Source organism: Dipteris shenzhenensis, chromosome 16 (assembly GCF_047967505.1).
Source record: "Dipteris shenzhenensis isolate YYH24624 ecotype China chromosome 16, Dip_SZ_1.0, whole genome shotgun sequence".
In the NCBI taxonomy this organism is placed as follows: domain Eukaryota; kingdom Viridiplantae; phylum Streptophyta; class Polypodiopsida; order Gleicheniales; family Dipteridaceae; genus Dipteris; species Dipteris shenzhenensis.
The window spans coordinates 31,310,823-31,328,010 of NC_141611.1; the positions used below are offsets into that span (position 1 = coordinate 31,310,823).

At 43.2% G+C, this 17,188-nt stretch overlaps 1 protein-coding gene across 1 annotated transcript; it reads left to right on the forward strand.

Moving 5' to 3' along the window:
- Positions 1 to 2,405: 2,405 nt before the first annotated feature.
- Positions 2,406 to 16,339, forward strand: LOC147892834 (uncharacterized). Its single transcript, XM_087387203.1, has 5 exons — positions 2,406 to 2,511; positions 8,355 to 8,505; positions 13,768 to 13,861; positions 15,204 to 15,293; positions 15,889 to 16,339. The coding sequence occupies exons 1-5, from the start codon at positions 2,460 to 2,462 to the stop codon at positions 16,021 to 16,023; spliced, it is 522 nt and encodes a 173-aa protein (XP_087243329.1). The 5' UTR covers positions 2,406 to 2,459; the 3' UTR covers positions 16,024 to 16,339.
- Positions 16,340 to 17,188: the final 849 nt, after the last annotated feature.

A 17,188-nucleotide genomic window follows, 5' to 3' on the forward strand; every position in this document is an offset into this window, starting at 1 on the left:
CATCTCCACTCTTCTCCTCTCCCCTCTTCATATTTTGTCATGGTATCAGAGCTCCCTTGCCTTCCGCTGAGGCATTGCAATCAATGTGAGAGAGAGTGATAGATGGAGATTGATTGAGTAAGCATCCTTTCATTTCACTGATGAAAGAGAAAATTCTGTTCATGTGAGAGATTTTTCCATACATATTTCTATTCATTGCTTGAGTGCTTATGATAGTTTCAAGTGAGAAAGAGAGAGAGATTTCATTCTTGTAAGTGAGAAATTGTATTGAAATTCTTCTTGTGGAAGAATTCTTGTTCCTTCCATTCCTTAATTGAGAGAGATATAAGGAGAGATCTGTTCTTTTGAGAAAAACGAGTGAAAGAGAGAGAGAAAGAGTTCTCTCTCTCCTTATGCATATTAGCCCTGAAGTACCTATGACAAGCTGCCTCCATGCCTACATGAAGTCTCCGAAAGGACCTCTAGTTGGCTCACGAGCCAGCTCCATAACCAACTGCAATGACCCACAGGTGGAGCTCCAAGGCTCTGATGCCCGTGCTCCTCAAAGCTTCATTCACAACACACACCAACCGCATCCAAGGTCTCCCACATCCACGGGCTGCTATACTCAAACGAGCCTCCTGAATGCTACCTCTCAAAGTGCAGCTCCCTACGCAGGAACCTCCAAGTGGCTCTAAGGCTCCATAGACACTCCAGCAAGCCTCCTGGCTCCAAAGACCACTCATGATAGCTATAGATAACTTTCGATTAGAGTGAAGAGTAGGTTACCACACATGAAGAGAGCCTCGTATGCAAGATGGCTACCTATAGATTACTTTTGATTAGAGATGAGGTTGGGAATTTCTACATGTAAGTGGATAAGGGGTGCTCCACCAAGTCCACACATTCTGATCCTTTAGGGACTTATTGTCCATATAGGTTACTAGCACTCTAGGTGCAATTTACATGTTCTAATATAAAACTGTGAAGTGCAAGTCTCACGACCATGTAGCTCGGGAAAGTCACCATCTTAACTCTTTGGAAATGTTTGGCTAATGGGAGCCTTATACTCTCTGGAATGATCCACGATTGCATTGTGTCTTGGAATTGGTGACTTAAAAAAATGATTTTAGAGCTCCTGAGAGAGAGAGAGAGAGAGAGAGAGAGAGAGAGAGAGAGAGAGAGAGAGAGAGAGAGAGAGAGAGAGAGAGAGATTCATTTTAAAAAACTAGTGGCTATGGTTTTTAGAAAGCAAAATTCAAAGAAACCAAAACAAATTGGATGTTCTTTTGTTTGCCCTTGTATCGAGGCAAGTCTTGTTTCTAGTGTTTAGATTTACTTATCAAATCTTAGGAAAGTCCGATTGCACAATTTTCACTTGTATCTATTTGTCCCTTATGGATGTCTATTGCGTGAGGTTTTGGGTGTTGAAACTTGTTGGATTGCTAAACCTTGTGTTTTCCTTGTCATTTGTCTATGTCCACAATGTCCACAAGTATCCATGAGGAGGTCACAATGCATTTGTGTGGGATGGGTTATGTGGAGGTAGCAGATGATGGCCGCTATGTGCAAGGGCATAACGGACCTAGTTTCTTTATTCCCCTTTTGTTTAGGGAGGTGAAGATAAATAAACAATATTTGAGATGACATTTTTAAAGCAATGTTGAGGTCCTTCCATGGACTCAAATGCTGAAAGGTATCTTGGAAGGCAATGAAATAAGTAATGACCTTGTTTGCACATGCAAAAAGCATTGGAGTTGAGAGTAAATCTCACGCTAGGAATTTTTGTGCGGAACATCGATTGATCTCCTTTGACATAGCGCTTCGGCACATTGATAATGTGGTAGCCTTTCATGAGAGTGAAAGGGTGGTAGCATTCATACTAGATTTTGAGTGCAGGAGACTATTGCCCTTTCAGACTAAGGGTGTTTACATAATCTCCCATCATGGGCATGCCCATAGGCTTGGGTGCAGCCAAATGCGTTCAATGCACCACAGGCGGCGGGCATGCATGCCCCTAGTCTGAGAGGCTGTCCCCATAGTTTGGACAGATTGCCATCGTAGGTTTGCCAGCTAGGGGATGGTTCCCATAGCTCCTGGCTGCGCAGCAGCATCCAAAGGTGCAAAGCCCTCCATCGAGGAGGGTCAAGGGGGGCACCCCTCCACACCTGCGTTCGATGAGCGGAGCTGATGTGGCTTCGTGCGACGAGTAGAGAAGAGGTGATGAGCAGGGCCAAGCTGTGTATTCTGTAACTTGAGAAACTATGTGCGCGACGCATAACTGCTATGGGAAGGGGCATGTTGGGTGGAGGAGTGGAACCGCTCTTGTGGATGTTGGAGGCTTTGAAAGTAACGACGAAGTTATTGTCCTCTTCTAAATTTGGTGGTTTTGTTATGAAAACTCTAATCATCTACTCACTCAAAAACAAAGAGCTCTTTGCTCTCTCCATCTTCATCTCCATCTCCATCTCCATCTCGACATGGCCGCTCCTGCTCTTTCTGTTCCTCATCCCTTCTGCTCTTCTTCTTCAGGTATCCCCTCACCATCTCAGAAACTCTCCATCTCCCATTTCAATTCCAGCTGCTTGCCCGATTTGAATCCCAGCCGAACTTTTTTTCCTCCACAAGTTTGGAACCTTTTTTGCACAAAATAAAAGGTTGCAAACCGCATCATGGAGCTTCCACGCCTTGTTTATCTGCCCGTTTCCGCATCGCCAGTCAGGTTTCTGGTCTAATCTTCCCGTTTCAACGTTGCTTCCATTGTATCGAATACTACACTAGGATAATTTGGCTCCGCGCTTGAATTTGCTAGTTGCGACGAGTCAGCGAAGACCTATAAACTACGGAATTCAGAAGTCGTGCACCACACACGATGCTTACCATGCGTATCGGGTATGGGATACTTGTTTTCGTTGAAAAAAAGGCAACCCACACGAGACATGGTCGTTTGCGCTTTGGATTTGGAGGACTGGAAGTCATTCTTCAAGCTAGTGAAGGATCTTTATTCAAGTTCCATTCAGCGGTCGGATACAATTCGGATAGACTTGAGCATCGTTTAAATCGCAGGGTACCTCGTGCGCACTATTCGCCGGCCATCTTTGTTACGACCTGTTTCATGCATGTACTTCACACTGACGTTTCATCACCCTCCTTTACATCATCCGTGTTACTCCAGCTACGATTTTCAAATTGATTGACTTGCGTCATCTTTATATATTTTCGTATGTAACTACTTTCTTTGGATGTACTGTTTCTATGAGAATCATGTATCACACAGACAGTGGTATACTAAATCTCCATGAGATTTTGATATGCCTGAAGAGATTGGTTTTGTGACTTGATCACATGTGAGTATATTTTGAAGATGGTTTACAGTGTACATTGTTTCCATGAGAATCATGTATCACCCAGTCAATGGTATACCACATCTCCATGAGGTTTTGATGTGCTTTGAAGAGATTTGTTTTGTGACCTGATCAGATGTGACAGTATTTTGAAGATGCTTCTAAGCGTACATTGTGTTCTGAGCTGGGCCTGCACGTGATAACACCAATAATTACTCCCGCTTATTTCCTGTTTTCACGATCAGAGCCATGTTTATTCTTACTGGGTTTACGATGTTTTCTTAGGCAGTGATTATATTTTTATAATCCCTCCCTTAATAGAATAGAAAATAGTGTCATCTAGCTTGTTGGTTGTTTGGAATGGCAAGCTCAATGGCAAGCTCAATATTAAAGGTAGACATTGCCTTTTTACGAACAAGCTTTGTCGTCCATAACTGTTAGCTTTGGGCTGTAAACCTCGTGGGTGCATGGCTCGTGCCAAGTGGCGTGATTTCATGCAGTCTTACCATCTCTAGCGTGTGTCGCTCTTATTCTGCCGTGTGTTGAGGCAGAGTTTTAAGGTTACAAGCTGTGTGTGTCACAAACTTGTCCTGTATTTTCTCATCCAACTATGTGGTGGAGGTTCTAGGCCTGTGTGGTCTCCTTGACTGTGAGTCGAGTTTTTCTTAGTGCTATAGTTGTGAGCTGCAACAAGCCTGGTTGGGCTGAGCAGACAATTTGTCACTTGTATCTCTGTTGTCCCAGAGAAGTTTTTGGCTTGATAATATAGTCGCCGTCTTCATCAATCGTGTGCAATTTCTCTTTAATTTCTCTTTAAGCTATTTCCAACAAGTGGTATCAGAGCATCCAGGTTGCTAGCAGCCTCATGCGCTTGAGAGCTCGAGGTTACAACGCACGAAAATCAGTTCGAAGAAGGTCACGGAGATTTGACATGATCAGAGTTCCTAGCTCTCTTAGAAGACCTCGTAGTATACTTAGACGTCAAGCTCTTGCACTTGACGTGCTTGCTGATTTGTGTGGGCAGCTACTTCTCCAGTAGAACCAGACATGGACTACTGGGCTAAGACAGCAAAGTCAGGTCTCCTTGACACTTCGGTCGTCAAGTTTAATGGTCGCAATTTTTCATCCTGGCAGTTATTTGTGCACTACTATTCATGGAGAAAGGTCTATGGGGATTGTATCTGGCTTTGAAAAGAAGCCAGCTAACAATCAGGACCTCGAGAAGATGCAGGCGTGGGATGCCAAGAATGAGAAAGCTCTCGGTCTGATGGGAAGAGCTCTTGGGCTTGAGTACTTCCACCACGTGGGCATCACAAAGACAGCACATCAGAATTGGAATCTGTTAGAAAATCTCTTTGGATCTAGAGTCAAGAACTCTAAGATCATGGTCAAACAAGAACTATTTGGCTTGCAGATGGGAGAGGGGATTTACTAGCTCATCTCAATCGAATGCAATCTATCATGAAGCAATTGCAGGATCTCTCGGTTCGAATTGATGATGATGATGCAAAAGCAAATTTGCTTACCAGTCTCCCCTCCAAGTATACGCATGGCAGCAGTTCGAAGGCATGTCTACTCGAAGACAGTGATACAAATGAGACAGCTGGATTGGTACGTGAAGGCGGTATTCCTACAATCAACTTAGAAGACGACTGTTACCGTGATGAAGATTATGCCTTTTGGCACATGAGGATTTTGGCTTGGATGGCGACCGTCTTAATCATCCATACTAGTGTGACAGTTTTGCTTTTGATTAATTAGATTCAGAGTTTTCCCCAGCTCGGTTTATGGGGGGGTTTGTTAGCTTTGCGCTCATGTAGTAAACCTTGTGGGTGTATGGCTCATGCCAAGTGGCGTGATTTCATGCAGTCTTACCATCTTTAGCGGGTGTCGCTCTTATTCTGCTGTGTGTTGAGGCAGAGAATATAGTCGCCATCTTCATCAATCGTGTGCAAGTGCTCTTTCAGCTACTTCCAACAATAAATTATGACACCCATAAGTGTGGCATTCTAAACGTGTAGGATGTGAGGGACTTGATGATGGCCCGTTACATGTCAGCCTGGCAACCCCAAGAACTAGTCCGGCCAATCAAGTAGTCTTGGTGCCACCTCAAGAGGTCATGGATCCTTGGTCGATCATGTGCCATACATGGCACGGCTTGTCATTGTCTTGTTTCTAAAAAATATTGTTTATCATTCTGCTAAATGGCTGTAGCATTACTCAATCCAAATGGAGCTACCAAATACTCAGAGGCCTTGTGCTGTCCTAAAAGGTGTTCTATAGATGTCCAATTTTGCCGATTCAGAATCTCATCAATGCGTGAAGATGGGAACCTGCTATTCTAAATAGTTGTTTCATTTAGGACTTGAAGCCCACGCACATTTTCCATGATCCATTCTTCTTCATGAATAGTAACCTAGGTTAGCAGTATGGTGAACTACTGGGACAAATCAACCCACACTCATGTAGTTCCTGTACCTGCTTCTAAATGTCTTCTTGCTTTGCTCAGTCACAAGGTATATTTAAAGCTGTGCTCCCAAATTCCAATATCTACTGCAGTCATCAATATTACTACCACCTTGGCCACCATTTTGCAGCCCCTTTCTTGGCTGTGCATTCCAAGCATTTGTGGGTGCTATCATAACAGATGCCAGGTCCCTCTTTTCTATATTTCTGAATAGTTTCTGCATCTTTCCATTTCTTTGGTAGTCCTGCTGATTTGCACTTTATTCCTCCCTTGGCTGGATTCAGCGTTTATTTCCTCAAAACTTCTTTCTTTTAACTTCTCTCTCTCTCTCTCTCTCTCTCCTTGTTCCTGACCGACCTCATCTCTCGTCTTGGTCTCAATCTTGAGAGACAAGGGAATTGAATCATCTAGTTTACAAACATCAAAGCAACCAATTTTTTGTCAAATCCCTTTGTGCAATCCACCCATAATCTTACAAGCTTATTTAGCCTCTAAACCCTGGAGAACGTCTGAACTTTCAGCAAAGTAGACCAGAACATATCACTGTATTAAGAGACATTCTCACCTTGTCTTTGAATGAAGCTCGCGGGTGACCTCATCTAGGGAAGAGGCATTTTCCTTCTCCAGTTGAGCTCCACCAATATCACCCAGGCCCTCGTGGAGCAGAGCAGGATTTTCCTCGGCCCACATTTAGTGTTCTTTATACCGCGGTAACATGGCTTTACAATGGATGACATGAACCATGTGCCACACTTTCCAGTGACCCTCTTCCCGACCTTCTGAAGGAGTATCGCTCCATTTGGTCTTCTATCGGAGGGTGTTTAACAGCCTTGATTCTGGCAGATGATGTGGTCCCTCGACTAAGGGTGATAGCAGAGTACTTGGACTCCCTGACGGAGATCTTTTTGGAGCCCTTGGATGGGGGCTCCTTCTGTTGGAGAGTCAAGGTTTCAGGACTCCTAGGGTAGTGCCGTCATTGTAGACAGATGGGGCACCTAGCGAGAGCCTACCCGCACAGTACATGCCAAGCCGGCACCCAGTCCGCCGCCTTGTGCGGGGCAACAGTGGGAGGGCCATGTTGCTAGACTTACGTACATAGATAGGTAGCAACATAAGTCACATACGCCTTGGGTTGGGCCTTCCTAGGGGGGTTGACTTCGGTGCATTGTAGAAAACTGAGCAACTGAGTTGTCAAGAATTGCAGACACGAGCACGTTGCCCACAACAAATGACGGTGAGACACCTCACCGGCCCTTTGCATTAGGAGGAGCAGGAAGAGGGAGCCCCCATAGGTTGGCCTCAGACACCTGAGGGGGTTTCTTATTCGATCTTTCATCTGATCCGGGTCTCTTGTTCATCCCCAAGACTCCTGACTGGTTCATGGGTCCACTCAAGGCTTAGGAGAGGGGGAGCATCCCTTCCAACCCTCGCTCATGGATCCTGCTTGTATTGAGATCTTATGATACTTCTTGTCAAGAGGGCCCTCGTGTCGGTGAACCCTGCTCATGAGTTGAAAGTTATGACTGCACTTATAAGCATTATCGTACGTCATTGGCTTGAAGTTGCAGATGTACCACTGAATGCCAGACCAGAGACTTGAAGAAACTTACTAAGCATGCCATTTGTCTGAAACCTGAAACTGAATGGCCACTTGGGTGAAGTGATTTGCATAGTAATTGACTGATCCCTAGCCCCTTGTACCAGCTCAATAAAGATAGTCCATGTACTGGGGTGGCAAGAATCGGGTGTGGATGTCGTTGATGAATTCTGCTGAAATATGGCGAGCTATCTCTAGCACTGCATTGTAGTGCTTTGTACTCCACTTGTGCCACCTCTGCAGGCTACCGTACAGCATGCACATCTGCTGTACTTACTGATGTACTGTTCTTCTGACTGCTGGCTGTAATGACCCTGTATGACCCTATGTGCAACCCATCTGCTCACTGTACGACTGCCTGTGTCGGGGCTGCAGATGCCTACGACACTTGGGGATTAGTGGACTTGCACCAAGCAAGACTTCCATTGGAATAAATAGGTCTATTTGCGTCAAAGTCAAGAGTGATGGAAGCATTGAAAGACACAAAGCCAGATTGGTAGCTCTCGGAACCTTTTAATTAATCTTAACCACCTAACTACATCAAGGGTAAGTCAATGAAGAAAAATCCATTATTTGTCATTAATTTTCCCAATGCTGCAAATGTCACCCTAATTATAGAATTTCAGTCTCACAGTGTTTGAGTCTCCTATTAAGTCAGCTATTTTAAAGCTTAGAGGCCATAGGGTATGTCATTTGCAAATGCTTTGATGCCCAGCAACCAAAATCCATTTAGCTAATCTTTTCTCTAAATATACCCAATTTTTTTTGTGCTTTGGATTTTTACTCTGTCTCAAATATTTGGTCAAACTGGTACTCGCATTGAAGATTTGAACGATCTTGATAGCGACAGTAACCTTCGAATTTGGAGCTGAATTCCCCTAATTGGTTTTGCTTTTAAGTTCAAAGAAGGTACTCAAGACAGATCATTGAGCTCAGGTATTTTAGCTTGTGCTTGTAATTTTTGCAGGAATGCTATCCAGCAACTCTTTGCCGCACACACAAGTGAGATGGAATCTTGTGAAAGCTCCATACTTGCCATTGACAAGATATGGTAAAAACTTACCTAAATATAAAAGTGCAAGTCGCAATTGGACTGTGCATTCTTATGCTGAATATAAGTAAGTCCCAACTTTTCAGATCTAGCTAGTTTTTCAAGTAGGTCTCTGCTTGACTTCATTTATAAGATGGATGATGACTGGTTTTTAAGTGTTTTTTTCCTGAATAATATTTGATGAGGGTGAGAGAATGAACCATGAAGGTGATAATTTCATAGGGACAAGTGTCAGAAAATCTATGCATGCACCAGATGGAGCTCTGATACCATGCTAGAATACCTGATTTATGAATACTCAGGATCCCACTAATTGCGTGTGCACACAAGTAAACTCAAAAGAAAGAATGCAGTATCTGGCAGAGTATGTACAGCAACATACTATGTAGGCAGTCAAAATACCATGTGACTATAATGCTCCATGTAGGACAGATCTGGTAAAAAGTCCCCTTCATCTATGGCTCTCTGCTTCTCAACCTGGTACTTAAAATATGGCTGTTACAAATGCCCAATTCCTATTGCTGCAGTCTCTTCTGGTCTTCTTTTACTTGCTTTCTTTCCTCGCACCAAGTTGACGCACATGGCATGAACTATTTATGCTGTCCTCATTGTAGTCTAATCCCTGTGCATAAAACCCCAGGTTGCACTCGATGTTCCCATCAATCTTTACCCCCCTCCTCGATGCATAGTGGTTGTCCAAGTGGAAGGTGAAGATCTCCAGTCAAACAGAAGGAGAGGCCTTCAGAAACTACTGCTTGTTGGCTGTGGAAGTTGGCGTTAGACTCCAAGGAGATGCTAGTGTTGACAAAGGCAACTGACTTGGAGGACTGTCAAACCCCATTGCTGGACAAAGGCAACTGACTGCCAGAAGCTATCCTTCAAATACAGGTCAGTTTGGCAATCAGGGTTTACCTCTCTATAGGTCACCCCTGCCAGGGGGAAGGTACTTGGTGCACTTCTTACCGACCCCTCAAGTTAGTGATTGTAGGGCATTGTTTCAACGAAACAGAACTCCCCTTCCCTCATGTTCCCAAGAGAAGTGTCTTAACAAATCAAGGCCTCACTCCATAACCTACCTGAAACAAGGGCAATACTTTTTGCTCTAAGACTACTAAAGGTAAGGACTTTTGGATTTCTTCCATGGTTGGCGTTAGACTCCAAGATGGTCTTCTTTTCCTTGCTTTCTTTCCTCGCACCAAGTCGACGCACATGGCATGAACCATTTATGCTGTCCTCATTGTAGTCTAATCCCTTTGCATTAAACCCTAGGTTGCACTCCATGTTCCCATCAATCTTTACCCCCATCCTTGATGCATAGTGGTTGTTCAAGTGGAAGGTGAAGATCTCCAGACAAACAGAAGGAGAGGCCTTCAGAACCTACTTCTTGTTGGCTGCAGAAGTTAGCGTTAGACTCAAAGGAGATGCTAGTGTTGACAAAGGCAACTGACCTGGAGGACTGTCAAACCCCATTGCTGGACAAAGGCAACTGACTACCAGCAGCTATCCTTCAAATACAGGTCAGTTTGGCAATCAGGGTACTTACCTCTCTATAGGGCTCCCCTGCCAGGGGGAAGGTACTTGGTGCACTTCTTACCGACCCCTCAAGTTAGTGATTGTAGGGCATTGTTTCAACGAAACAGAACTCCCCTTCCCTCATGTTCCCAAGAGAAGTGTAACCTACCTGAAGCAAGGGCAATACTTTTTGCTCCAAGACTAGTAAAGGTAAGGACTTTCGGATTTCTTCCATGGTTCTGTGTCATGCTAGTACACGGCAATAATTCTAAGACTCTTATAGTGATAACAAATGGAATCTGATGACAACATTAATTAGGAATGAAAGTAATAGTAGAATAGTGTGATCCCATAATAACAATAAGAATCTGAGTTTTTATATCTTGCTCACGAAAAGGGCCTTTACGCCAAGCACACTCACCAATATGATTACTCGGATCATAGGTGGACTGGTATGAATCGGTAAAGACAACGCAGAACGCAAGGCTTCATGTACAGAAGAAGAGTGGATGACATTGGAGGAACATGTGATTGACCTAGTCGTTGAAGACTATGTGATAGACTTAGGGAGCCACAAGAACCAGTGAGGTTCTTGGGTATCTTGGTGGAGTCAAGATGCAGACATGGGTGGAGCTCTGTAGGAGCTTGGTTTCGGAGACAGCTGTGTCCAAATCCTGGAGGTAGGGGATCTATGGCGAGCAGTCAAAGGATCTCTCGCAAATTTTGAAAGGATTAAAATAAACCATGGTCTAGGTGCCACATGGGAGGGGTGGAGGAGCATATCTAGATCTGCGTGGACTGCCACATGGGCAGCAAACGGATTGCCACGTGGGAACATGATAACCCCAGTTATGTAGGCTGAGAGGGGCTGCATGGCGAGCCTAGCCACATGGGCGTGGAAGAGGGCAGGCCTGAGACTAGAGAAGAGCCCATAAAAGAGCTGAATGGCAAGCACAATGGGTGCATTATAGGCCCAAAGGAAATCAAAAGAAGCTGACCAAGGGCTTGTATCAGCACCTGGGTCGGGTGCTCATGTGGGCAAGGTTGGCACATAAGGGCCCTAATTTTGAGGGTGGGCAGTAGAACAGCCTCTCACCTATATGAAGAGGCCAAAGGCCCATAGTACCTTCAACCAACAGCAAGCCACTAAAGCCTGGAGTCTAACGCCAACTTCTGCAACCAACAATCATAAGTTTTAAAGCCTCTCCTTTTGTCTGTCTGAAGATCTTCACCTTCCACTTGACAAACACTATGTATCCAGGATGGGGTTAAAGATTGATGGGAACATGGAGTGCAACATACGGTGTTTTATGGAAAAAGGTTGGACCACAATGAGGACAGAATAAATGGTTTATGCCGTGTGTGTTGACTTGGCTTCGAGGAAGGAAAGCAGGGAAATAAGAATGGGGCGAAGCAACATCTTATTGAATCTATTTTCCTGAGGCCAAAAAGAGTCAATAAAGATAAGATGCCCGCATCTCTTCAAGGAATCCTCTGAAATTGGTGTCCCTGCTTCCATCTCGAATCTTGAGCAGAACAGATTTCCTACTACATAAGTTATTTGAAGACATTGTGAATGATGATCAAGTGAAACGTCCCAAAATCATATGAAGCTATTGGTTATTGTGCCAAGCCTATTTGAGGCTGAAATTGATTAGTTTGCTTCCTTTATTTTGAGTGATATTACTCCTTAGAAGGATGCTTTTTTGGGTATACATTCATGGTCTTTTTCTCTGATGTGTGCATAGGATCAACATTTTAGGAGCACCTTCTGCTCATTTTCTACCTCCCTTGTGGGGCAGATTTTGCAGATTCTTGCAACTCTTGGGATCATGGGTCTTGCCCACCTGCTCCTCTCCACCTCTAGGTCATGTGAGCTTTTTGCAGAGTAAATGCCTTTTGAACATTGATATATCCTGCCTGAGGTATTTTTGCATTTTATATCGGTCCATCAATGATCAGATTCATTTCCTATTTGTAAAAATGGATTTTCATCCAGGGTCTTGCCATAGTTTTGTAAAATTTTCTGCCATTACTAAAATTCTGATTTCACCTATATCTTCTGGTGTATCTGCAGCCTTTATGCCCAATAACTCCATCCATTTCCTTCCTTGTCTGTGCCATCCAGCGGTCTTTGTAGCTTCCATTGCTTCGTGTGGTATCCTGCTATCTTCTCAAGCTTGTTGAGGTAGACCACGTAGGGGTCAAGGTACAGACACCCTACCCCATCCTACTGGCTGACATTGGTATAACACCTCTCAAAGGGGAAGCATTATGCCAATAGTTCTCCTATTAGAAAGTGTTTATGTAATGTTTCTATTGTTATCCAATAAGCTCTAGAGAGCCTGGGGTGCCCAGGCTGGGCATCCATAGAGGATCATTGTTTGCACAAGCATGCTATATAAAAACTCTCTCATTTCCCAGCGCCATAGGGTTGCCTTCCTGCTATTGGAAGCTGTATAGAGCTTTCAAACCTCCCAAAGTTCTCCTTTCCACGCACACATACCAGTTGTAATTATAAGATAATTCCAGCTCTAGGTATTTGTATATGGTGACGGTGTCCAAAGGCTCCTCTTCGAATGTGAAGTCCATCTGTTTATTTCGAGTTCCAATTATTATTACTTTTGTCTTGGTTATATTGACTTACATGCCTGAGTGTCTACAAATTTACCCAGTGTAACCAAGTGTGCTTGCATGTCCCTCTTGTCTTTTGTGAAGAAGTCTATGTCATCCGCATAAATGAGAAATAGTAGGGCATCAGGATTCCTTCCCTTCGTAGTCTCGTCCAGTCTTCCAATTCATTTTTGAAAAGACCGAAAAGAGTTGGTGAGAGGGGAAAGCCTTGCTTGACCCATATGTTGCTACTAATGATTGCCTTTCCCCTGGAGCATGATCCATCTACTAGGCTGTGCTAACTTGGCTGTTATAGTCGGTATGTGGTTTCTTTGAGTTCTTGAGGAATGTGGAGCCTTTCTAGTCTTTCCCGTAGCTTTTTACCTGGAACAGTGTCGAAGGCTTTATTGAAGCCTACAAAATAGCAGTAGACAGCCTCTTTCTTATTCTTGGCTCCCTCCATTGCCGCTCCTATGGCGACTAAATGATGCACTGTGGAGTGCTTGGTACGGAACCCTGCTTGGGATGGTCCTTGTGCCTTGGCCCTTCTGCTGGTTTTTTGCTCAATGATGGTGCCGGGCATTTTGGCCATTAGGCTGCTCACCATGATGTTATGTGGTTTTTTGCCACCTTGCTATGCTCCTCCTGTCGATCGGTACAGTCCTGTTAAGCTGCCACTCGGAGGGGAATCCCTGCTCTAAGGCCTTATCCATGAGCTTGGTAGGCATTCCCTTTGTCTTCTCTCCTCCCCATGTCAACATCTCAGGTACTATATACAAATTGTCATTTGAAATCCCAGGCCTATTATATCTTCACACAAAAAAATCCTCCACTTTTAGGGAATTTAAGCTTTTGTGCACTGCTATGTCATCTGTATCTTAAATGGAAATAGTTCACAACGTGCAAGGCAGCGGGGCGCTGTTTTATAAAAAAACACAGGTGGATACAAGCAAATATGCAGCCACAGCTAAAATTATTTGAAGAGTCAAGATCAATAAAATAGTGACACAAAGATAATGATTGCAAGAAAAAAAATGTAAGCCTAGGAAGTACCAATGGATCAAGCTTTTTTTCAAGTGGATTAAGGCCTGGAAGTAAAAAGGTTTTACAACCTAGCAGGGTACACAAGATAATCTGATTATACCTTTAATACTGTGTGACCATGCTAAACTTTGTAATCTAACTGTTCCAATGTGATTCTCAGTGGCAGGAGCAGAGGTGGGTCTGGCGACTTCGTTGCTGGTTTCCTACTTGGAGGAGTGGTTTTTGGTGCTCTTGGCTATTTATTTGCACCTCAAGTAAGGTTTTTATGATTGAAGAAGAGATAAGTGGTATTTTGAATGGATGGGATATGTTAGGAATGAAAAGCTCCACGAACTTTTTTGATATTTCCATGATCTGTCTAAACTTTGCCGGGGACTCTCTTCCCCCTTTTCAAATCATCACTCTTCACAACAAACCTGTTTCTTCCCCAACTCCATTAACATATGGGAAAATATAACTCCTTTCACGTGCTACTTTATTGCTACTGATTTCAGAATTTGCTAGATTGTGAAGAAGAAATCCTGATTCCAGATTCCCAAAAACAATTCCTATAATTGTTGTTTTTTGAAGTTTCTGAATTGTGTTTCCATGTCTTGCTGGTAGTGTGTGACGTTCAAGGCATCCACCACAGTTTGCATTTAGTCCTAGCTTGGCTAGCAACAAGCCTCCCATTTGTGCCAGGATACTTGGCTCCATCTATCTTCAGGCAGGGTCATTTGTGGGGAGCAGGATGCTCAGAGGACCTTTTGTTAACCATCCATACACAAATCATATGGTGAGTCTCATAGTAGGGCGCCGTTTGACTGGACAATTGTCAGGAGTTGATGCTTAACTGTGTGCCTTAGAATGAATTTATGTACAACGTTGTCCTGCGGCTAGCACTGTATCCTCCTGTCCTCCTCGTGGCGCCATCCAGTGCTGCCACACGTCTGCAGCCCATCAATCCACCTCTCCTGGTTTCCAGCTCCACCAAAGGAACCTATATGTAGTAGTCTGCATTTCCTCTTCAGTGTATATGTTCCTCTTGGGACCAAGTTCAGCAGACCATAGGTCAGGTGCATCTCCTCATAATGATCTTCGCATTATAGAAGTCTTGTGAAGCATTTTGAGTAGCTTTACATGTGGGCAGCAGGTTTTCCTGCCAGAGCTTATCCCCAACTTTAGTAAAGTTCTATCCTTTTTAGAGAGACAAATTGATTTAAATTTCCTGAGGGGTAAAATTATATGGTTTTACTGCACGTCTATGTTTCCTGGTTCATATTTGTAGAACAAGTTGTTTTCCCAAGTACTGCAAGCCTTCTGCTCGGAAGCCTAGTGAACAGGATGATGGTAGTTGTTTCCCCAAGCACTGCAATCCTCTTGCTTGTCTTGCCATCTTTGTTCACTTATGTTGCATTAGCCATACTCAGAAGGCTGCTTTGCTAACATAGATGCATGTTGTGTGGAGTTGCAATATTTCTTTATCATGCTACCATCAGGCTGTTTATTAGGCTTCCAAACATCTTCAATGTGATTTTAAAAGATGAACTGCAGTTCCATCAATTCAATACACAGCATGTGGTGATGGGCTCCACTGAATGATATCCTTGCTAACAGGTGAACAAGGTTCTTTCAGCCCTTGATAAAGACAAAGAAGACCCATCGAAAATATTGCCCAAGGGTGTAGATGACGATGAAGGACTTGAGGTCAACCTCTCTATTCTGACCTTGCAACTTGCTCCTGAAGCAGATATTTGATATAATCACTTAAAGTAGTTTTTTTTTGTCTTTAGAAATGCTTGATACAAATCTCACAGAACAGGGGTCTGTTTTGATATTCTGGACTAAAGGATAACATTGGTAAGTTTAGTTTTAAATTTATTGTTGCTTCTTCCCGTCTTATGGGAACAAACCTAATTTATACTTGGGAAGTTGAGACCATATATTGCCTGAGTACATGGCTAAGCATGTATGAGCTGCATAGTTTTATAAATTAACTAGTTAAGTAATTGTAAGCTATTTCGTTCTGTTGGTTGCATTGTTTTGGTTTTCCTATTAATACTGCTTTTTTTTGGCCATGATATTTTGTGAAGAATAGCAATTTTTCAAGATCTCACTTTTCATGCAGGTCAAGGTCTGGAATTAAATTCGTCTAGTGCATCCCTAAGCAAGATGATTCTGTTGAATTGTTTTTTAAATGTTTCATGTTTGGCACTTCAAAGCATTTTTATGTCATTTTGTGTTCAGTGCTTTGTTCTTTTACTCGAGGCTAAAGTCTCACCTGTTCTTGTACATTTCACAGAAAACAAGGAAAAACTTGAACGAGAAGATTGCACAACTGAATGCTGCAATTGACGATGTCTCGGCTCAATTGAGAGCAGATGATGGATTCAGTGTCCCAATCGGAAGCGGTGCTGAGCTGGAATCTCCTTCATGATTGTAATAATACAAGATGTGCCTTATTGCGAGTACCTTAAGGCAACAAAAGTTTTGCAATCTTTGGTGGCATACCTTTAAGCTTATGAGGCGGCGTTCTTGAATCAGGATGCATGAAGTAAAGCTAGAGACGATGGCCGATTTTCAATCCTCAGCTGACCTGGCTTAGCCATGTTAGAGGCTTCTCCAAAGATCGTTGTATAAGAAACAGGCTTTTGCAGGAATATTTTGGTCTAGATTGTGGGCATGCAGTTGTGCCATCTGAAATAAAATGTATGACTGGTCTTGGATCTACAGTTTCAGTTCACCTTTTTGGATGCTGGATGGTGATCTCTCTCTCTCTCTCTCTCTCTCTCTCTCTCTCTCTCCCCCCTCGCCCCCCCCCCCCCATGTGTACAGATCATGAAGCAGATTCCAGCCATTCCTTTATTCCTAAGGTCTAGAAAGTAACGACTAACATAGTAGCAATGCATTGGAACATTTCCCAATTTTATTTTCATGGATATTCCCATGGCACGCTTGATATAAAGAGCATCAGATAGAACATCTCATCTGTTTGAAGCAAGGGTGTTCAAAGAGTCATTATGGTGGTTACATTGGAGGCTAGTATAGAAAGAGAAGATAGCATTGAGACTCTGATTTCTGGCACGACTTTTCATGTGCTTGTTCCACACTCAAGGATAATTGAATAAGCCCATAGAAATCACCATTTAATGCCAACTGGACATTGTTAACTTAGGCAGATAAATTTGGCGGGACATGAATTCGGAAATATGGAAGTTTGACATAAAAACCGGGACTATACTCTCTTACAATCTTGCTCTTGGTAACATCTGATTCTAGAGTGGTCAACACTTTGCAATCCATGCTATCTTAGACTGAGAGGTGGACTTGCCATTTTGTTGTTGTGTAGCATTCAGTCAAGTTGACATTAGCGTGCAATTCCCAAAATTATTGGTCTTTCCTTGAGATATGGTATACACAAAATTTGTCTTTACGTACTGGGAACTAGTCTCTAGTATTGATTTATCAAGGATCCCATGTAAACTACAGGCTATCACTTTCATAGCAAGCGAATACAAAATCCCTGTGTGTTATTGATTTATACTAAGTTTCAGATTCAGCCTGGACTTTTCATCAACTTCTACCTTTCAAGAGAGATGCTA

Bases quoted from the DNA above. Each gene is read 5' to 3' on its own strand.
- LOC147892834 (XM_087387203.1), top strand. From the start codon at position 2,460: ATGGCCGCTCCTGCTCTTTCTGTTCCTCATCCCTTCTGCTCTTCTTCT. The intron at 13,862-15,203 runs GTAAGGTTTTTA...CCTTGCTAACAG, and splicing joins GCTATTTATTTGCACCTCAA to GTGAACAAGGTTCTTTCAGC. The intron at 15,294-15,888 runs GTCAACCTCTCT...TACATTTCACAG, and splicing joins ATGACGATGAAGGACTTGAG to AAAACAAGGAAAAACTTGAA.